This window comes from Ciconia boyciana, chromosome 21, assembly GCF_034638445.1.
Source record: "Ciconia boyciana chromosome 21, ASM3463844v1, whole genome shotgun sequence".
NCBI classification, from domain to species: Eukaryota; Metazoa; Chordata; class Aves; order Ciconiiformes; family Ciconiidae; genus Ciconia; species Ciconia boyciana.
In genome coordinates this window covers 170,113-192,272 of record NC_132954.1, presented here as the reverse complement: position 1 = coordinate 192,272, position 22,160 = coordinate 170,113, and the positions used below count along the sequence as shown (strand labels likewise).

At 47.8% G+C, this 22,160-nt stretch overlaps 1 protein-coding gene across 2 annotated transcripts in view; it reads left to right on the top strand.

The window, feature by feature from the left end:
- Positions 1-22,160, top strand: part of LUZP1 (leucine zipper protein 1) — a 44,627-nt gene that overhangs the window by 14,871 nt on the left and 7,596 nt on the right. For both annotated transcript variants that reach the window (XR_012046017.1, XM_072885433.1), the window contains exon 2: positions 14,907-18,183. Coding sequence is in view for 1 of the 2 variants with exons in the window: in XM_072885433.1 (XP_072741534.1) it covers positions 15,025-18,183 (3,159 nt within the window). In the remaining variant the exon portion in view is untranslated. The remainder of the gene's footprint in view (positions 1-14,906; positions 18,184-22,160) is intronic.

The following is a 22,160-nucleotide window of genomic DNA, read 5'->3' as shown; positions in this document are numbered from 1 at the left end:
TGGGAGAATGAAGAACCACCCACTGTAGGAGAAGATCAAGTTTGAGACCATCTAAGGAGCCTGAAGGTGCACAAGTCCATGGAACCTGATGAGATGCATCCACGGGTCCTGAGGGAACTGGCAGATGAAGTTGCTAAGCCACTATCCATCATATTTGAGAAGTTGTGGCAGTCCAGTGAAGTTCCCACTGACTGGAAAAGGGAAAACATAACCCCCATTTTTTAAAAGGGAAAAAAGGAAAACCTGGGGAACTACAGGCCAGTCAGTCTCACCTCTGTGCCCAGCAAGATCATGGAGCAGATCCTCCTGGAAACTATGCGAAGGCACCTGGAAAATAAGGAGGTGACTGATGACAGCCAACGTGGCTTCACTAAGGGCAAATCGTGCCTGACAAATTTGGTGGCCTTCTACGACGGGGTTACAGCGTTGGTGGATAAGGGAAGAGCAAATAACGTCATCTACCTGGACTTGTGCAAAGCATTTGACACTGTCCCGCATGACATCCTTGTCTCTAAATTGGAGAGAGACATGGATTTGATGGATGGACCACTTGGTGGATAAGGCATTGGTTGGATGGTCGCACTCAGGGTTTTGGTCAATGGCTTGATGCCCAAGTGGAGACCAGTGATGAGTTGCGTTCCTCAGGGGTCGGTAGTAGGACCAGTGCTGTTTAACGTCTGTGTCAGCGACATGGACGGTGGGATTGAAGCTCAGCAAGTTTGCCAACAACACCAAGCTGTGTGGTTCGGTCAACACGCTGGAGGGAAGGGATGCCATCCAGAGGAACCTTGATGGGCTTGAGAGGTGGGCCTGTGTGAACCTCATGAAGTTCAGCGAGGCCAAGTGCAAGGTCCTGCACATGGGTTGGGGCAATCCCAAGGACAAATGCAGAGAATGGGTTGAGAGCAGCTCTGAGGAGCAGGACTTGGGGGTGTTGGTTGATGAGAAGCTCAACATGACCTGGCAATGTGCACTTGCAGCCCAGAAAGCCAACTGTATCCTGGGCCACATCAAAAGAAGCATAACCAGCAGGTCGAGGGAGGTGATCCTCCCTCTTTACTCCGCTCTGATGAGACCCCACCTGGAGTACTGCGTTCAGCTCTGGGGCCTCCAACATAAGAAGGACATTGACCTGTTGGAGTGAGTCCAGAGGAGGGCCACAAATATGATCGGAGGGCCACAAATATGATCAGAGGGCTGGAGCACCTCTCCTATGAGGAAAGGCTGAGAGAGTTGGGGTTGTTCAGCCTGGAGAAGAGAAGGCTCCAGGGAGACCTTATAGCAGCCTTGCAGTACCTGAAGGGGGCCTACAAGAAAGCTGGAGAGGGACTTTTTACCAGGGTGTGTAGTGACAGGACAAGGGGTAATGGCTTTAAACTGAAAGAGGGTAGATTTAGATTAGATACAAGGAAGAAATTCCTCACTATGAGGGTGGTAAGGCACTGGAACAGGTTGAAGTTGTGGATGCCCCATTCCTGGAAGTGTTCAAGGCCAGGCTGGATGGGGCTTTGAGCAAGCTGGTCTAGTGGAAGGTGTCCCTGCCCATGGCAGGGGGGTTAGAACTAGATGATCTTTAAGGTCCCTTCCAACCCAAACCATTCTATGATTCTATTGGAGTTTATGCTAGTTAGCAGGATTATATGTTGCTCTTGACAACGAGCAGAGTCTTGTTCATTGAGGCTGGCACAAAACTACCTACTTAAAAAAAAATGCAAATTAGGTTGTTAAATAATCTGTTGACAGCTCTGTCTTGGGTTGTGACACGAGATGAGAACATTCCCTCTGTGAAATTACGTGTTGCTGCCTCCTTGCAGGGCCTCTACCACCCAGCAAGTGTGAAGTCAAAGCCCTTCTGAAACAGCAGATGCTGAACAACATGGAAGCGAGTACAGAGCTACCCAGGTCCAGTCCCAGACCACGTATTTGAGTTGTCTAGCCATGCACAGTCCTCTTGGATTTAAAATACCAAGGACAGGAGCAGGTCACCTGTGTCACCTTGTGTGTCAGGGTCAAAGGATTTACCAGCAGACCTGGATGCTGGGTTTGCTTTGGCTTCACCATGTAGCTCTGCCCACCTCCAGGAGTGTGCTGAAGGCCGACGTGTGGATGAGATGAACCCATTCTTTACCCTTACTGTTAAGCCGCACTGTTGTGCAACATGGGATCCAAGGTTTTTACATCTGGTCAAAGTCATAAAGCAAAGCATAGCTGCTGCTTTGCCTGGCCTGCCAGAGACGGCAGAGCCTGTCAATGAAGAGCCACTATCCGTGGTCTCCATCTCTGCCATAATCCTTGTTTCACCCAGCTCCTGATGCAAATCTAGCAGGACATATCTTTTCCTTCTTTCGTGATTATAAGCTGGGCTCGACTTTCCTACCCAAGGCCATTATGTTTGTCCTGGATCAGACCACAAGTGTATCTAGCCCAGTATTTTTGCAGTGGCTAAGAACAGGGCCCTAGGGAAGAGAGTAGAAATGGGGAATACCTGCGGTAAGTAGTTCCTGCGTGCTCTCCCAGTCTCCGGCCCCTTGTGGCACAGGCACTTACAGAGCTGGATGGGGCTTCTGTGGATTTACTAACTCTCAAAAGACTTCTATGGCATTACTTTATCAGTTTGCCCCAAACCCATAGAAACTTCTGGTGTCCACAGTGTCCTGTGGCAGAGTCCAACAGCATGTCATGAGGAGGAGCGTCTCTCCTTGTTTGTTGTGGCTGTAGTGACAGTGAACATTTGATCATATCCCTCTTCTCCAAACTATTCATAATTTTATAGATCTGTCATAGTCCTCCTGAGTAATTTCATTTTCCAGGTTAAATAGTACTAATTTGTCAGTGATTTCCTCTGCAGAAATCATACTTTTGACCATCTTCGTTGCATATCTTTTCTAGCTGGCAGCAGAGGCTGAAATGGGACCAGAATTGCAAACAGCTTTGGAGATGCTGGCACACCGTGGGTTGATACAGTGGCAAATTAATGTTTTCTTTTTTTTGTGCTGTACTTATTTCCTAGTAACTCGTAGTATTAGACTTGATTTTTGACTACTGTGGAGCAATGAGCTGGTATTTTCCTGAATGGTTGCGGTAAGCTGAAAGCTTGTTATTTTACATGTAAAATTAGGATGTTTTTTCCCATGTCTGTAACTTAATGCTGATCTACACTGAACATCATCTGTCATTTTCCTGATGAGACTTGGAAGGTCCTTCCATAGATTTTCAGAATTAACCTTTGCCTCTATGACCCGGAGCTCAGAGTGTCTTCAGCTGCTTTTATTAACATGGTGGAGGAATGCGTTGGTGTAGGGTGGCAGCAAGGGCAGGTCCTGCATTGCCAATGTCATGCAGGGGGACTAGCTTCTCCGGGAAGGTGTGAGTTCAAAGTTGAAATGCAGATCCAGGAAGCTTTCTGGAGGTAAACCCATTTCTGCTGAAGTGCTTATGTAGATGGGAGGTAATAAGGGCTCTGTCACCATTTTCCTTAAGAAATGCTCCTGGCAACTGTGGGCAGTCGGAAGTCTCACTGGTGGAGAAATGATGACTTCTTCTGCCTCTTCCTTCTTTGCTCCTGTGCTGCTCACTTTCACCCTTGTTCATACCTTGTACTCCTTTGTGCTGGGACAAACATTTTTCTGTCTGTTTCTTACCTTAATGAGGTTAGTTTTAGCCCAGATAAGTCCTGCATGAATGCTTGGGATAGGAGTGTGTGAGTGTGCGTAGCAGGGGGGAATTTGCAGCTGGGAGTGAGAAGGCATCAGATTCAACTCAGCCAGCACACACTGCTCCAGCAGCTGCAGTATTGGGACAGTTTGGGACATCCCTGAGCAAGCGGCAACAGACCCAGTACTTGTTTAAATCGCCGAAGAAGAGCAAAGTGTAGGAATCCAAATTGCAACAGAAGCAGGGAAACTTGTGTTTTCATCAGAGTGTGGACCTCGGGAAAGACAACTTGTAAACTTTGTGACAAATGGGCAGCAGAAGAAAGAGGACCTGGGGGAATCCTTGAACAAATACTATCAAAGGGTACCTCCTTGGGTAGACTAGCTCAAAAAACCTGGAAAGTGCCAGCTTCCTTGTGGAGCGTTATCATATGGTCTGAGGGCCACAGAGCCATTGCTGTGGCAAGAGATTTTTCAAGTGCTGCTTTATTTCAGTGGGATGTCCAAAACAATGTTGAAAATAAGCCATGGGACTAGCTGTGCAGCAGTGCATCAGAAGACCAGTAAGGGCTGCTGGGGAAGCCCAATAGCAGTGGTTTGGGGTTCAGTGTGATGCCCTACAGCCTTTTTTAGGTGAATCAAGCATGCCACTGTGGCTTTTGGAGTTGCTCCCTGGCAGCAGCAGGCAGCCTGGGACCCTGCACTTGAGAGCTGCTGCTTTCTTCTGAAATACACTTCAAACTATGAAGACAGCAGCTCTGCTGGTCCTAGAGAAAAAAAAATGGGGCATGCATTAGATAGCTAGGAGCACGCACTGTCACATTGAACACTGGGGATAGCTGGGACTGTGTGGGTGGGGATGAGAGGTGCATCCTGTTGTTCTCTAATTGCACTGTTGAACAGCACACTGTGAGATGTTAGGTGGTTGTTTTCTGCTTAGTCTCCCCACATGGCTTTGCCCTGCAGCCACATTGCTGTCTTGGCCTCCAGACACTGGTGCAGGTGTGAAGTGTAGCTTCTTTTGGGCCTGTACGCTTCCTTTTTCCAAAACTCTGCTCTGCCCCAGCTTTTGAGATCTGCTGGGATTTTGCTGAATTGCATTTCTGGGCCAAGGCTGGGCAGGCACCCACACACGGGCTGGTTGCCTGTCTGTCCTTTCATTTCTGTCCAAGGCAGAAAACAGATGGTTCAGTAGCTGCAGTGGTTCACGGCAGTCAGTAGCTATGGCAACTCCCCAAGCTGTTCTTGTGGTGGATCTAAAGGAGCTAAAAAGCTTTCGGTTTAGCACTTACAAACTTCATTGATTGAGTTCTTCCAGGAAGAAAGTCGCAAGAATAACCAGTTTTCTGTGCTACTGGGTCCATGAGCTCATTTTTTTGGGAGGGCTTTTGGAGCAATCCCCATTTTCTGCAGGGTTTGTAGGGATCCACGTGGAAATATCTGAATAGCTGAGCTAGGCTTTTGGCCAGGAAAGCTCCCAGCAATCAAAGGAGCATTCCTGCAAAGGAGCTGGCTCGGATGTCCTTCCACCACTCTGTTAGGAAAGTGGAGTATACCCTGTATCAGATGGGGTGCAGAGAAACATACAATACCCTATAATTTTCATGCCAGCAGGGATATATCAGTGCCCATGTGGCTCTCAGGTATAATGCGAGGAAGAATGTGAAGGTTAAAGCTGCCCACGCCTAATAAGCAAAATGATTCAGAGATGGTTATGAGTACTTGAAGCTGATCTCATTAGGTGTATCGTACTAGGGATGCCTTTCCCAGCTCTGTAGATGTTGCTGGACAATAATTGTGTGGGTTTGTGCTTTTGGGTACTTAGCCCATTTGTAGTGTGGCACTTGCCAGATGTGCAGTGTTAGTCCTATATGAGCTAGATTGGTGTCTGGGATCGGATGAGACAAGAGCCCAAGAAGATGATAAGAACTCTACTGGATGAGAGCAAAGGTTTACCTACCCTGTATCCCGTCTCCAGCAATGGCTAGAAATGGACTCTCAGGAAGGAGGATAGGGACAAGGGGAGGTGTGCAACAGTGCAGGCCAGAGGATTCTCCCAACCTCCAAGTTTTGGCTCAGAGACTTACTGAGCTAGGAGTGGGTCCCTGTCCTTGTATGTATGACCTTGAGGGATTCTTCTTCCATGAATTTGTCTAATTGCTACTTTATGAACCCACGAGGACTTTTAGCTTCCACATCATCCTGCAGCAAGGAGTTCCCCAGCATAACACCATGTACAAGCAGAAGCAGAGCGCTGAACAGAGTGAGTCCAGAGACGAGCGTAAGGCAACAGGATGGGAAGAGGGAGTGAAAACACCAGCAGGAACTGGAGCTGATATTACTGTCCCAGCCTTCAGCACAAGCATGACAGAAGGTGGAGGGAATAGAGCTGTGCTTGAAGGGTAAGATTTGTGGTGGCCAGATGAAGAGGTTAGAAGAGCAAGTGTAGGAGGCAAGCTTGTTAAAGTGACAATGTGGAAGATAGGTCTGAGAAGAGCTTTTACCGTATGCTAAATATCTGGGGAAAATGGAAGTTTGAGAAGCGGAAAGAGGTAGACTGAAGTGATGGGGGAGAAAAGAAAAGGAACAGAGGAAAGGGCACTGTAGGTCAGACCAAGGTGCCCGTCTCCTCAGCATCCTAGCTGCACCAGTGGCCAAAAGCAGATGTTGGGGAGGAGCATGAGAATAGCTAATATACAGTATGATTTCCCCTCTGCCCACTTCCAGGGACTTCCTGAGTCATAGGACTTTGTGTTATTTGCATTCAATAATCTTTTAAATTTTCTTCCATGAATTTCTCTAATAATTTTCTGGATCTGTGTGAACTTTTGGCATCCATAATATCCTGCAAGTTGTGATTTCCATGGTTTTGCTGCTTGCTCTGAACCTCCCTGCAGTCGTTCCAGCTGATGCCCATCAGTTTGTGTTTTATGGATGGCAGCAAATATCAACTTCCTCTACTCCTCTCCTGATTTTTATGAATCTGTATTAGTACCTCCTCCCCCCATCAGCTGCCTCTGTTTCAGGCTGGAGGGGCTGATCCTGGGTAGTATCCTTACATACAGCCTTTCTGAGATGGATGAGCCAGAAGCCTGCAGCACTTGAGACTTGAGCAACAGTTTTCCCTCCTGATTTACATTCCTCTTCTAATACTCTGTTTGGTTTTTGTACTGCTATTAACATTGAACCAATGTCTTCATAAATACTGCAGTATCCATGAAGAGTCCAAGGCCCCTTTCCTCAAAAGGGGCAATGCTGGAGAATTACAGATAAAAACCAATGACAACTGGGTACAAAGTAGACAACAGTAACAGACAAAATGCTGGCTTCGTGGCAGGACAGTTGTGAAACTTCAGTTAGTCTGATGCTCTCCTAAAGTTTGGATCCCGTGAACTTTCAGCCAGCCTGTGCGTGGTTCAGCTCCAGGCAGCACCTTGACGCTAGCACATGTCATGGGGGTGAAGAGAAGTGATGTGACAGCCATGGTCCCTGAAGCCCTTGCAATGCTGATCCTGATGGAGGTGGGAGGGAGGGATGGAGGGGTGAAGGAGGTGGAAGACCTCCATGTCCAATAAATATTACAAAGGCACAACTGAGCTGTGGCTGCTTTTCCCATGCCATCCACAGGATGCTGCCAAGTTTGTGACTCACTGGAGAGATGCCCGCATAGTGTTTGTGAAATCAAATGTGACAGTAAAATCTATTTCTGAGGACAGTACAAGTAGCAGCATGGGACACTGAGTCTGAGAAGAAAAACATCATCCTCAGCTTTGATCCTAGCACAGGATGGGGCATTTTTCTTGAAACAGCGTGAAGAAGGCAGGAAGGTAATTCTTGAGGTCTATGATGTGATGAGGTCCCCAGCTGTCCCACCAACTCTTCTGCTTGCCTACAATACATAAAAATGTGTTGCTGAATTCAAATATAAGGCAAATGTAGAGCTTGTCAAAATAGGTAACTTGTCTTCTGCACGTACAAAGCATTTTTTGATACCTGGCAGATAGGAGCAGCATGCTGAGGGGCTTTGAAAGTATCGATCCATTTCTGATCAAGAGCTCCAGAGTACAGGTAACATCCTCCTTGCCATGGGGTTCCCAGGGCAAGGATGCTACCAGCTGCAGGGCTGTGTTTGGCGCTTGTGCAGGTTAACACAATCATGTATTGCTGGAAGGAAGATGCTGCACCTAGTCACTGAATGCTCAGACCTCGTCTCAGTGAGCCTTTACTTGTGAGTCTTTCCAGTGCAAGGCGAGCAGTGATTTCAAAGGGGAGCCAGAGGAGAGCAGTAGCAACTTTGTAGAGAAAAGCAAAATCTCTGCTGTGCGGTAAAGTGGTCTGTGCCTGTTCAAACCTCAGTGCTGCTCAAAGCATCTGCTGTGAGCAGCTGGGGGTGGCTTTATGCTCTGCTTCTTTCACATTGGCCCTGCCAGCTCCGTGTAGAGAAATTCCTTTTATAATGCCGGGAGCAGAGCAGCGCTGAGGAGTTCGGTGGGTGATCAGAGTGTTGGCGTAGGGTCGGTGTGACTCAGTGACATGCCAGATCCTCTCTGGCATCTGCAGAGCCTGCTGCATTCTCCCACACTTGCTGTAGATGCTATTTGGTGTCTTTGTTTTAGTCTCCTTGAACATTGTGGTTGCTGTGGTTATTTTTGGCTGCCGTCTCATTATTTCACATGTCTCTAGTCTAGCAATGTAGTATTCAATATTCAAACCACTTCCAGATTGTTTAGCTTGTTCTGACTTTGAGAATTTCCTCTCTCACTAGATGCAGACGTTTCTGAGACAGTTCATCCCCCAAAATACAGACATCCCTAAAAGTCACTTGGAATTTTGCCTTTGTGTTCAGTGGGGCCAGGGTGCCTGTTTCCCCACCCTGTGTAAGCAAACACATCATCTGTCTCTCTTCAGCTGCCCCAGGAGGTTGTTAGGTGCTTGCAGGTGGCATGCAGGGTTGATGACACATAGTGGACTCTGGCTCTTATTTAGTCTGAATATCTTGTTTTATACCCTTTTTTTTCTGGAGTATTTTTCTCCTGTTCCCACGACTATGTATCATTGTGTGGGGTCAAGAACCAGGTGCTGGAAAGAACTCATAAAAGACAAAATCAACTTAAGAAAGACTTTCCTTCCTTCTCTCTTTAACTGACTGAAGGCTCTGGCCACTGTATCCTCATCTGCTGCGATTTGTGACACCCATGTCCTTTTTCTATATAAATGGCAGAGAAATTTTGCTTTACAAATGAAGAATGACATGCTGGACTCCTCCCAGCCCATTCCACCCTGGGGCAGGAAGAAAAATCCTGCTGATGCTCTCAGCATGTTGAGCTGTGATACAAGCATGAACCGTCAGCAGCATTACTGCATTTGAGCATGACATGTTCACACTCCCTTGCATACGTATGCAACACCAGAAACCCTTTAATTAAAACTGTAGATGTATATGCACATGGGGCAGAATCCAACAAACACACCTAACCTATACTTCAGGTGGAAGAGTATGCATTAGAACCAGAACCATTAGTCTAATCAACTCCCCCCTGACCTGCTTGGCCATCTGGGACTGCTAAGAGGAACCCCCTTGCTACCCCAGGTTTTGCTGATGTATGTCTCCAGAGCTGTCCTTATGCCTGAAGTGACTGTCAGCCTCCTAATGCAATTTGAATAGTCAGGAGACCTGTGTCACCTAAGGCTCCCTTTCCCCAGATGTGTGCAAACACTCCCAGCATTGTGCTCAGTGCAAAAATACAGTTCCCACAGGTATTCCGAGTAATAATTTAGCAGAAAACAGAACAGGGAGGATCTGAGCTCACCCCAGCATTTGGGGAGGTGGAGGGAGTAGTACCAGGTGTATGCCCCATCCACAAGAGCATGGACAATAGCCCCACTCTGCTCCTCCCCTGAAACTAGACCACATGTCAGCTGAGGAATGCAGAACTCCTAGCCTGTGTGGATTTGACAGTGTGGTGGACCCCAAGGGCTCTAACTGCAATGGGGCAAATTGCTATTCTTATCTCTGATTATAGCTGTGTTTGAATCTATTGATTTTCTATTGCCTGTGATAAGTGCTGCTCTCCAGGGTCTCCTGGAAACCCCTACAGCTTCAAGAGCAAAAGAAGAAATGAATAAAAAGTGGCTGTAGGCCAAGGCATTAATAATTCTCATACATCTTTAAGATTGGGTAAGGCTGAAACTTAACATATATGATGTGATGTTACCCTTTTGATGATGGATACTGTGGAAGACCAGCAGTGCTGTCACTGGGGGCCTGGGCTCCCCCAACCACAGTGAGGGATGTTGCATTATCAGTATAAAAATGCAAGCAAAAAGATAAAAAACCAAAGATTAAAGGCAAAATGTGCTCATGAGAGACAGCAGTCTTGTAGCACTCGACAGACACACGTGGCAGTTGGCAGCATTTTATCTTGGTGTAGCAGAGAGCACAGTAGGAGTGGGTGCCAACAGTTATTCCCACATGGGCATGTTGGGGACATCTTGAAACCCAGAGCAGTGGGTGCTGGTGGGACTCTTACCAACAACCAAATCAGAGCAAGGAACACGACATGTAGGGTAAGATGCTTCTGTGGAACTCCTGTGGAAAGTCTCCCTGGGAAGGTCAGAGGAAGACACTCAAGCATCTTTTTCTCTTTGAATCTAGAAGACTCAAGAGCAATTTGTAGGTGTCTCTTGCTCTGTGTCACTACTTAAGCAAGGAGAGATGCATCAGACTTGCATGTGTAAATGCACAGTCCAGTACTGCATACAAAATGATGTCATTTCTACTGTCATACTCCTACTCAGTATTTCCTGCTGATACAGCCAGGAGGGTCTGCCTCTGAGTTGCAGCAGTACATCAGCTGCTTCTGCAGATATTTCTACTGTGACCGTTTAAGCCTCTTCAGTGTTTCTAGGATACAGCCCTTCAGAGCCTTTGATCTCACTTTGTCAGTGACTCAGATGGCTCTAACTGAACTGTTCTTAGCATATTTGCCACTGCTACTGTTTTTTTGCTATTTGTGAAAATTATCATCCACTTTTCTTCTTGTTTTTTGGTAAAAATGTAAAATAGAGCTAGGATGAGAACTGCTTACTTTCCAAAAAGAGAGAGAGAGAAATCTGAAGTCCATACATCCATGTCAGATTGTTCAGTACCTTCACAAGTTGAGCAAGTTATTGCCTTATCAGATTTATTTAACAAGTCCTGTTTAAACATCCCCCAACAATATTAATTAGCATTAATAATAGTTCCAGTGTTTGCATCCTGCACCATTCCTTCTGATATTTTGATATCAGCGACAGGCTGGAGAAGAACAGTCATGAACAGCCAGAGTAATTTAGGTTGGAAGTACCCCTGGAGGTCTCTGGTCCAAGCCTTCACTCAAAGCATAACCAGCTTAAAAGCAGCCACTACATCTAAGATAATATTTTATATTGGCTGATTCCACTCAATCGTATAAATGTGCACTTTATTTGTAATACTAATTTGTTTAGGTTCTGTTTCCAAGCACTGGAGTTAGTTCTGGCTATGCCAAGAAGTTAAAAGGCCTTCTGCTAGAAGACTTCTTGTGCATACTTTCTCTCCACATATTTGTAGAAGATGTTGCTTTACATTTCCTTCTTATTATTATTAAGCTAAGTAGATTGAACCTCTTTCATCTCTTGCAGTAAAACAAGTCAGCTGGGGAGGTATTGGGGAGGTCCAGGGGCCGCCTCTGGTAGAGCTCTGAGTACCTCCATGGATGGAGGTCCTACAGGGGTCCTACAGGGTCCCCTCTCTGGGACCCTGTGCCAGTGTTTGACCACTCTCACAGTGGGGGGAAAAAAAAAGTCCTAATATCTACTTGGAATTTTTCTTCTTGCATCTTGTATCTTTTGCTTCTTTCACTGTGTGCCTCAGAGGAGAGCCTGACTCTCTTCTCTACATGCTCCTGTTCAGTGTCTCCTTGTATGTCCACTGCTCCAGCCTATGGCCATCTTGGTGGCCTCTGCTGGACTCAGCCCAGTACATCTGTGTCTTTCTTGCACTGGGCAGTCCCAAACTAGACACTGCACTCTAGATGTGGCCTCACAAGAGCCAAACAGAGAGGAAGGACTACCTCCCTCGACCTGCTGGCTGCACACTTGCTGACACAGCCCAGTCTATGGTTGGCCTTCTTAGCCAGAAGGACACACTGCTGACCTCTGTTCAACTTTTTGTCCTCCAGGACTCCCCGGATCCTTTTCTGGGAAGCTGCTTTCTAGCCATCATCCCTAGCCTGTCCTGGTGCCACAGGAACAGGACTCAGACTTCTTTTTGCTGAGGCTAAGGCCCTTTCTCCAGCTTATCAAGGTCCCTCTGAATAGCAGCCCTGCCCTCCAGTGTATCAGCCATGTTTCCCCCCACGTCCCAGTCTAGTATCATCCACGAACTTGCCAAGAGCATGCTCCATCCCATGTCTTCTTTGTCGTTTATAAAGACATTAAACATCATCAGCCCCTGAGGGACACCACTTTCATTAATTCAATTCAATTAATTGCTGAGTTCAATTTTCTGCTTCATTTGAAGATGTGTTTCCTCCTAAATCAGGTTTTCCTCTGGGCCTCTGAGCAGCCTCTGACATCCACAGAGGAGATCGGTGACTCAGTCCCAACATCCCTCTCCTGCTCTTTATGACCCATGAACTGTGACGTGTAGCCAGAGGGTCTAAATCCTGACTCATGGCCCACACCGAGCTCTTCACACAACATTATCCTTTGCGGACACAAAGGCATGTTATTCGCCATGGTCCAGACTCTGTAGGAACCAGCTTTAGGAGCACGGTTTGGTGGAGCAACAAAATGGGTGGTTCACCAGCAATACAGGGTCCCTTCCCAGGGATCTGTGCCCGTAACCCCCTTCCTTCCTGGTGGAGACTGCATAGGACCATCCCAGGTCACCTCCCAGGGTGATTGTTTCTTCTGTCTGCAGAAGCCCATTGTCTTCAGGGCAAGGTCACCTCTCTGCACCCAGTTGCTCACTGAGCTTGAGCCTCTACTGGCCTCCACAGTGGGGCTTCCCCAGGGCACCAAGTGTGTGTGTGTGTGGGGGTCCTACTCCATCCAGGTGGCAGCTGATGCTGCAGGAATATTTGCAATGTGGAAGAGGGAGGAAAGGGAAGAGTGGCCCCTCTGCCTCATACCTCTGCCCACCCGCCTGTGGAGGTAGCTCTCCATTTCCCACCCCTTCCCACGAGCATTGGGACTGGTCCCACTGGCAGAGCTTGCTGAGCCACCATGGTCTCTGTGGTGAGGAGCCTGTCACTTGGGAGCCAGAGCCATCCCCCTGGCTGGCACAATGCTCGCGGGCCACGCACAGCCCTCTCCCCTCAGCTCTGTGGAAACAACCTGCAGGAGCTGCGGCCTGAAAACCAGTGCTGCACACCAGCCTTGCTTCGTCTGCCTTCGTCACGCTCCGCCAGCTGTGTCCTGGGGACAAGGCTGCTCTCACTTCCCAACCAGTGGCCGGTGCTGGGTTAACCATTAACTCCCGGCTCTGAGGCCCGCTGGGGACAGGGCTTTGTTTTCAGGGCACTGTGAAGCTGCTCACTTTGGCCTTTTGTGCGACGCTTTGGTGACATTTCTCGATGTGATCCTGCCGGGGTCTGAACAGCCTTTCCTGTCTGCAAACAGCCGTGCAGCAGGGCTGTGGCTTGCGTGGCCTTTATGGTCTGTGGGCAGCACAAGGAAGGGTGGCCCGGGAACGGGATGTGATCGTGGTGGTGAGGGAGGAGACAGGCGTGTGGTCAAGGCCAGACGCACCACTGCGCATGGCGCTGAGGTTCCTCTCCGGGTGCTCTTTGTGGTGCTCCTTTCAGCTGCCTGAGGTGCATGAGACCAAGCGAAGAGGTTGGTGATCCCCCCAGAGTAAGGGAGGTCCCTCGGGAGAGGGGTCGCAGGGTGCCCGGTGTGCATGGTGGGTGCCTGTTGGCAGCCTGGGCCCCGCTGCCTGGCAGGAAATGAATCACCTTCAGTCAAAGGCTTCACGTCAGGGTGCCGGAGTCTCCCTCCGTCTCTCTTACTGGCGCTGTCTCCTCCCCACATCCTGCTCTTCGCTTCTTGGCTCTGTGAAATAGGAAACTCCTGAGTATTTCCTCTGCAGGGAGCTCCACAAAAATGCTGGAGGCCAAGTCCTGCTTCAAGGCACACAGCCTGAGCAAGGGCGCAGGTCAAAGAGCTGCAGTCACCCCCCTCCCCTCAAATTTGCAGTAGCCCTCACACATGTTGGGGACATACCTCAGGCCCAGGACAAGGCGAAACTAATGCTGAGTGCCAAAGAGGGACTTCAGATCCTCCCAGCAGCCATTCTGGCCTGCTCAGGTCCCCCTCGCTGCTACTCCCTGCCAAGCTCAGAGGGGCTGTTTAAAAAAAAGCCCTGCCACCTCTGAGCTGAGCTGGGAAGAGATCTACATTTAGTGCGTCAGAGCATGCCCGTGTGTTATAATCACTGCTCATTGTCAGTGGCAGCATGGAAGAGAGGTGTAAGCGTCTGCAACTGCTCGTGGACTGGGTGGCAGCTGAGGGCAATGACAGCTTTTGAAACAGGAGGGAGAAACTTGAAACTGCACTGGCACGGTGTCCTCAGGATGTGACTACAATCCAGGTGAAGATTTCTGCCGAGCAGCCTGGGCTGCAGGAGAAATACTGGCAGCGATGTGCAGTGCCAACTGGCAGCAGCGCTCACACCCTCCATCTGCAAGCTGGGTGTGCAGGGGCTCGTCTCCTCCTTAGTGGCCACCAAATGGCTGGGGGTTGCATTTTCTAGTTTCCAGGTCTTGTTTATGGTTCCTGAATCTCCACCTCTAAGGCATCTTCAGGAGACTGGTGCAGTGCTGAAAAGAGAGGTGTCTGCTGCGTGGGCCTGTCAGTGTACAGGGACCCAAGTCCTGCACATGCATGAACCTCCGCAGCCCAAGAGCTTGCACATGGGCAGCTTGTACTGACTGTTGAGCACTGGGGTGAGGGTCTGCTGGTTGTGCACACACTGCGACACACGATGCAGACCAGCAGAGGAGGGCACTTCCTTCCCTCAGCTATTGGGAACAGGCTATTTTTGGAAACCCCGTATAACCAAAGTAAATGGACCGTGGCTCTTCTCCACAGTTTCATTTCTCCTAATTTAGCACTCAGAAATGTGTTTAATTAAAACGTTATTTATATAAACATTTATAGTCTAACTTACACAGTGAGAATATTTATATTCTGAGCTCTTATATTGATGTTAAGCATTTTTTCTTTCAGGGTGACATTGCCTCTGTTCAAAGAAACGGTAACGTACCAGGAATACACAAGGTGTTAAAGACCACACCATTCACCCAGACTAAGCAAAGCTTTCACCTAAAAAGAATAAAAAATAAACATGGCAGAATTTACAGGTTACAAGGAAACCTCAAATCGGCACCTACGATTCAAATTGCAGAGTCTTAGTCGCCGCCTTGATGAACTGGAGGAAGCAACCAAAAATCTGCAGAAAGCAGAGGATGAGCTGCTTGACCTCCAGGACAAAGTTATCCAGGCAGAAGGCAGCAACTCCAGCATGCTGGCTGACGTTGAAGCCCTGCGGAAAAGAGTGCTGAAGATCGAAGGCAAGGATGAAGAAATTAGGAAGGCTGAAGAGCTTTGCCGGTTAATGAAAGAAAAACTTGAAGAAGAAGAGAGCCTCACCCGAGAGCTGAAGTCAGAAATCGAACACCTTCAGAGGAGAATGGCAGAGCTGGAGAAGCTGGAGGAGGCCTTCAGCAGGAGCAAGAATGACTGTACGCAGCTGTGTCTTAGCCTCAATGAAGAAAAGAACTTGACCAAAAAGATATCTACAGAATTAGAAATACTTAGAGTGAAAGTGAAGGAACTGGAAGCATCTGAGGACAGGCTGGATAAAACCGAGCAGAGCTTAACGGGTGAATTAGAGAAACTGAAATCCTTAGCGCTGAGCTTTATCACTGAAAGAAAACATTTTAATGAAAGAGAAAAGCAGAATGAAAAAATAATCCAGGAGCTAACACAGAAACTAGAACAAAACAATAAACTAAACAGGGCTGATCAAACTAGAAATGCATCCAACTTGCTAGAAAGGTCATCAAATAATCTCCTGGACAGAAACGATTTGAGAATTGAAGATGACTTGACTTCTGCATTGCCCTCTAAGGAGACCAGGAGGAAGGGAAGTGTGGATTACCTGAAACATGTAGAAAATGAAACCAGGAATAAATCAGAAAACCAAAAGAATAAAAATCAGGAAGACAACAAAGTGAAAGATCTTACCCAAGAAATTGAGAAACTTAAAACTCAGATCAAACGTTTCGAATCTTTAGAAGAAGAACTTAAAAAAATGAGAGCCAAAAACAATGACCTGCAAGACAGTTACTTGAGTGAACAGAATAAAAACAAACTCTTAACGGGTCAGCTAGAAGAAATAAAAATGCAAATAAAGAAACAGAAAGATCTGGAGAATGGAGAGGTTGAAAATGAAGATACAAGCTTTTCTAGCAGGGGAAAACATGACAGACCTAAATACAGAGGTGTCACAGCTGATTTGACAGCTGCCAAGCACAAGCCAGGGGAGCTCTCACCGCAGCAGCGCCGGGAAAGAGCAAGGAACAGAGATTTCTCTGTCAGTAACGACAGCTACAGCCACGGTGGTAAGCAGGTGCCCAGTCCAAGCTTAATGAACAGAAAAGCAGGAAAAGCATCTGGTGCATCTGCCCTTTCAGACACTGCTGTGACAGATACAAAAAGACTGGAAGATAAATCTTCAGTTTCCACTTTTTCTTCTGGTCAGAAGGAGGGCTGCGTCACGCAGAATGAGGGAAAGAGATCAAAAGAGCAGCCGTCTGTCCTCAGCCGATATCCTCCTGCTGCACAGGAGCAGAAATCTTGGAAAGCACCTTCCAAACCTGTTGGTGACACAGGCCTGAGATCCAAGGCTGAGAAGCCATCTCAGGTGCTCCGTAGCAACTGCCAAACCAGTGCTGACGCACGGGATGAAAAGTCAAGCAAAGGAGAATCGGTGGCTTCTTTGGCCGAGAAGCTGAAAACAAGTCAGGCAGAAGTCAGTGACTGCTCGGGGGACACGCTGCTCGCCAGGGGTAATCACACCTCTTCCAATGGCACAGCTTCGGCGTACAGGTACCACCTCTCCTCCCATGTGTTGGCATCAGATTCCACTGGCTCGAAAGCAGAAGCAGTGAACACTTTTGCTGCATCACACAGACAGCCCTCGGAGGGAAGGGCTAAAAGAGCAATAATCTCCCAGGAAAAAGAATTCGCAGACACATCACTTGAAAGTGCAAAGCCTTCAACACTAACAAAGCATTCCCATCGCTCCAGGAGTCAGGAAGACATTCTGCAGATTCTCACAGGCCTTGATAAAGAAGACACGGAGCAGTCTTCAACTTCAGCAATGGATCATGTAAATGCTGGCTTAAAAACGGACTCCAAAACCATCCAGAGTAACCAGGAAAAACTTAATTCAGATGAAGAATTGGGAAGAAGCAAAAAAATAACCACTCAGTCAGATTTTGAGACAAGAAAGAAAGTCAGTTCCAAGCAGTGCTCCAATTCCAGGGGAGTTTTCAGAGCATCACTTTTTGAAAATGACAAAAACACTGTAAATGATGAAGACTCCACCAAGTGTATAAAACCATCAGATACCAGCACTGGAGGATTTAAATCCAGAAGGTCGTTCAGCCCTAGAGAAGCTCTGAGATCAAAAGCTGTCATTAAACCTGCAATTGTTGAAAAGGATATGAAGGCAGTCATGGGAGGGACGGTTTCTGAGGCAGAGTCAGAAAAACAGAAGTCTGTTTTTAAAATGGTAACAAATAAAATGACAAGCAGCATCACAATCTTCCCTTCCGAGCCAACAGCTCCAAGGTCCAGTGCAGATATAGCAGCAAAGGAAAGGCATGTTACCACCAGCAACATCAGAGTTGCTCCAAATGAGCCTTCGCCAATAACAAGCAATCTCCCCACACCCTTCGAGATATCGATTAATAAAAGTGCTCTGAAATTATCTGAGACAGACAGAACTGGAGAGGCAGTGCCGAGAAGTAAAGCAGAAACAGTGGTCTCCAGAAGCAGCATTATGATAAAGACTTCTGAACTCACGGAGAGGAACAGTGAGCCACCTTCAGAGACAATCAGCTGGAAGAACCATGGCTCTTCAGATGCATCTTCATCAGAAACAAAACATGTCACTGTGAGAAGTTCCTGGAGAACAAGACCAGGCTTACATTCCCTGGAGGACTCTCAAACCAAAGTGGAAAAAAGTGCAGCTTCCAGTACTACAAACATGTATAGGTCCTCAGTGGACCTCTCAGAAATGGAAGGGAACAGTGCAAGAACAAACTCCCTGGAGCAGACCTCAGCAAGGACCAGTGCCACGGCTAATTCCTGGAGTGCCCCTGAATTGGGGTCCCGAAGGACCAAAAGTAACTTAAGTGCATCTGAACTGCTAACACGCAGGAGCTATGCAAGTGATCCTACAGCGGCTTCTGCTTGGCACCGGACCACGCTACCTGTAAGTATCCTATGTTAAACACTCTTGTCTTTCAGTTGATGAGGTTTTCCAAGTTGCCTCTTAGTTGTAGGGTATTTGATTTGAAATTCTTACAGCTTATTTCCTGAAGTGCTGCCCTCTCTCAGCTCCTGCTATCTTCAGTCGAGCATCTCATATGTGAAGTACCCGATTTAGACTTCTTGAAATTATATCCATCTGCTTGGGTCTTGTAATGCCATATGAATAACTTTATAGTAGCATTTGGTCTTGCCAAGATCAGAAAAGACATGGTCACAGCTTATGTAGGACATGGCATGCTTTTTAGAGTGGTTTTGCATGGTACTTTCAACTTGGAGTAGTAATGAAAAAATTATTGAAATGAGCAGATTTTAATAGGGTTGTGCCGCAGGCAGAGCTGTAGCTCTAACGGCAGCTGTAGAGATATAGCTCCTTTTGCTAAGAGCTGCACCATTTCCCCATGTGAAACCAGACTCTGGTCTGGAAATGCTTCCCGGGCATCTCCTAAACAGATGAGTGGTGGCTGGTTACACAGGGCTGCTCCCTGCATGGTCTGTGTCAATATGCCACCTGAAAAGAAGCAAGAGCCATGGGGATGGCTGTGCTCTTTTCCTGTTCCTTTGGCTGGTACCCGTGAGCGGAGTCCCTCAAAGCAGGGCTGACGCATGCAGACAGTTGGTCTGGTGAGCTATACTTGCCACTGGAGCTGCAGGCTCCAGCATATTTCAAGTCAGCTCACTGGCACCAAGTGCCCCTCCAGTCCATTTAACCTGATTCCATCTGCAGCTCCTGCCTCTGCTCTTTACTTAAGAGCTGCTCTAAGCAGCTATTGCCATTGCTAGTCTCCAGGAGGAGCCCAGCTGAGTAATCTGACAGGGCTGGTGGCAGAGGGGACAGATTCATAACCAAATGACTCTGGCATTGACAAAGATGAGGTGGTGAAGATGTGAAAGGAGTTTTACATTTGCAAAACTTCTCTTCTGCTTCTCTGGCAATGAGAAGCACAGAAGAATTTGCACCGTTGCTTTGCTTTGCAGAGAGTCTATTGCCTGGTGTTACGAAGTGCAGGTTGGCCTTCCAGCTACATTTGGACACTGAGAAGACATCATCTCCCTGGCCAGGGTCACTCATGGGTCACAGGCAGTCTGTAGTTCCCTTTCATGAATCCAGGCAGAACTGACATGACTGAGGCTGTCCTTTTGCATAACAGCAGCTTATGTGCTTGGCAAATGGGAGATCCATCCCTGGGCCTCCCTTTATACCCGGAGTTTAAATTCCCAGCATCCACAGCCTCGAGTCTCACAGCTGAAGAGGCCTCCACTTGCAGCTGGGTTCCTGCGTGGTCAGTCATGGAGCCCTAAAGAGTGGGCACTCACATATTTCTTTCCCATCTTCCCCCTAGCAGCCCACCCAGGGCTGAGTGTAGCTCTGCAGTAGGTTCTGCGGGTGGTCTCAAGGTCAGATCAAATTTGCTAGCTATGCTACAACAGCAGCTGAAGTGTACCTGACAAGAGCAGTCTGATCTCTCCATGGTCATCCTGGGTATCCCTGATGAATTAGCTGGCTTCCAGCCTTGCCTGTGTCTGCAGTGACAAGCAGTCAGGAAAGCAACCGTGTGGTTAGTTGAGTATTGGGCAGTTGAATATTGAGTTAGGTATCTCTCTGCATCACACTTTGAAGTAAAATCACCCTGACACCACATAGTCACAAATCTGAATTCTTGGTCATAAATTAAGTATATTTTTAGCTTGTAAATGAGGATCATGAAGTTACCCTGAAAGACTCCAGATACACAGATATACCAAATTTTATGTATTTGGGCAGCTCAAATTACTGCTTATGCCCTTGGAAAAAAAACAAAGTATCTGCCTTTGAAGGGTATCTTCAGGCTTATAATATGCCTCATATCACAAGCAGTCTGTTTCTGCTGGGATTTGTGTTTCAGTTAAAGATGTAGCTATTTCTTTGGCAGAAGGCTTGGCACTGATCTATGGTAACTTTGCACGTTCAGCTTTCCTGTGAAGGCATCACTGTCACCTCTTCCCAGCTCCACTATCCAAGGTCTGAGATAGGATTCTTGAGGCAATCTGGGAAACGCGGGGTCTGTGCTGGTTTTGCCAAAATAACATCTTCCTCTCCTCGGTGAAATACTCATGATGTCTGACCATTTGCTGCAGCACAGCAAGAGGCCAAAGCAAGCTGGAGGCTCGGCCCCTGCCTCAGCCTGTCCCTCGGGACAGACCCAAACTGAGCACCTGGAAATAATTCTTGCAATGAGATGCCAAGGCATAAGGTGTAATTTCAGCCTTCCGTTTTTGTACCGCTGATGTAGGCAAATGTCCCTAATGAAGCTACAGGAGGTATCGGCAGCTGTTAGCAATACGTGTGCTACAGAAGCAGCGGCTCTTTGGAGCGCTACTCTGGAGCGCTGCTTTGGGAGACCCAGAAAGCAGTAGGTGCTGATGGCTGGATGCTGCAGCCTGAGGACCAGCGCCCTCTAGTGCTTGCAGCCAGCCTTTCTCGGGCTCCCATAAAAGACCTGAGGAGATGCAAGCCCTCAAGCGGTCATTCTGTTGGGTTTCGTGTTTCAGATGATGAAGTCGGTATTTCTCTGGTGTGATGTTTGACTGCTGAAAATTTGCAATGCCCGAATTAGTCCAAAGGCACTGGCAGGCAGCGAGCAGGCAGCAATGCAAGATGAATGCACTTAATTCATTTTTCTTGTGACTGTGACATTAATACGACGAGCTGGGCTGTGTGCCGCATAAATTAGGTAAAAACTTAATTAGGTAGGCTTTTCTTCAAGTGAAGCTATGTGTACCTTCTTATGGTGGGCAGGTCTCATAGAAAAGTCTCACTGACAGTATCCAGGGATATGCTGCCCCTTGCCTCTTCTCTCCTCTGCTTTAGGGACTAATAGAAAGTGCATCCATCACCATTTCACCCTCACTGACTCCACATAAGCTTCTGCTTAAGCAGCCAGCCACGCCACGTCACTGTGTTTTCATTTCATCATGTCAGTAACTTTGTCCAAGGGTTCCATTCTGTTTTGTGCGAATCCTGGGGGTCACAGTCTGTTAAGAGCAGCTTCCCAGGTGCTTGTCAGTGCCCAGCTGATTGTCCTTTGGGGTGCCATGGAGCATGCTGAGCTCTGTGCTGACCTGTCTCTCGTGCAGTACCAGGAGGTGCTGGTCTGCATCGCCGACACATGGGGGTGGCCAGCCTGATGGCCCTGGCTCAGCTCTTTACCTATGAAAGAAACTCTTTGAGACCAGTGTATCATCTGGGTTGATAGTCATAAATTCATGCTGCCTGACAGCAGAGATGGACTGACACTGTCAGATGCCCAAGGGGATGGAGCTCCTATATGCTCACCCAGTGGCCTCATCTCTAAAGACAACTACTGTATCAGAAACACAGAGATGCCTAGCCCTTGCTAAGCTGTCCAGGTCCATCAAGATGACTGCCATTTATTAAATTAAAATTATCACCTCACTTTTATAAGCAGCCTGGCCCACCATGGTTATCTCTGGCCCATGGTTGGTTGAAGGGCCCTGTGCGACCTGTCCCTGTGTTGTGCCTATTCACCAAGGTGCTGCTGCTGCTCATGTCTCACTTCTGTTCTAGGGCTTGGATCACAAGGGAGAGGTCAGGTCCAGTGTTTGCTGGATGTCATCCACAGCGGAGCCAGCTCAGAGCAGATATTTGCCCATCCAGACCCACCAGATGTCACCTCCTTTCTGAGAGCACATCAAAGCCTGGTGCCCATCTCAGAGATGCTTTTCTGCTAGGCATGGGGGCTGCTGCCTTTCCCTTCCCTGCTCTCCCTTTTGCCACAGGGTGGGGACCAAATCTGTTCCACCAGTGCCTGCAGCCCCTTCACAGGGCCATGCACTGCGTGTTTCAGCAAACACGATGCCATCCCCCAAGCAAGCAGAGCTGATAAAGCCTTCAGTAGCACAGTGCAGCTGTTGTGCTTT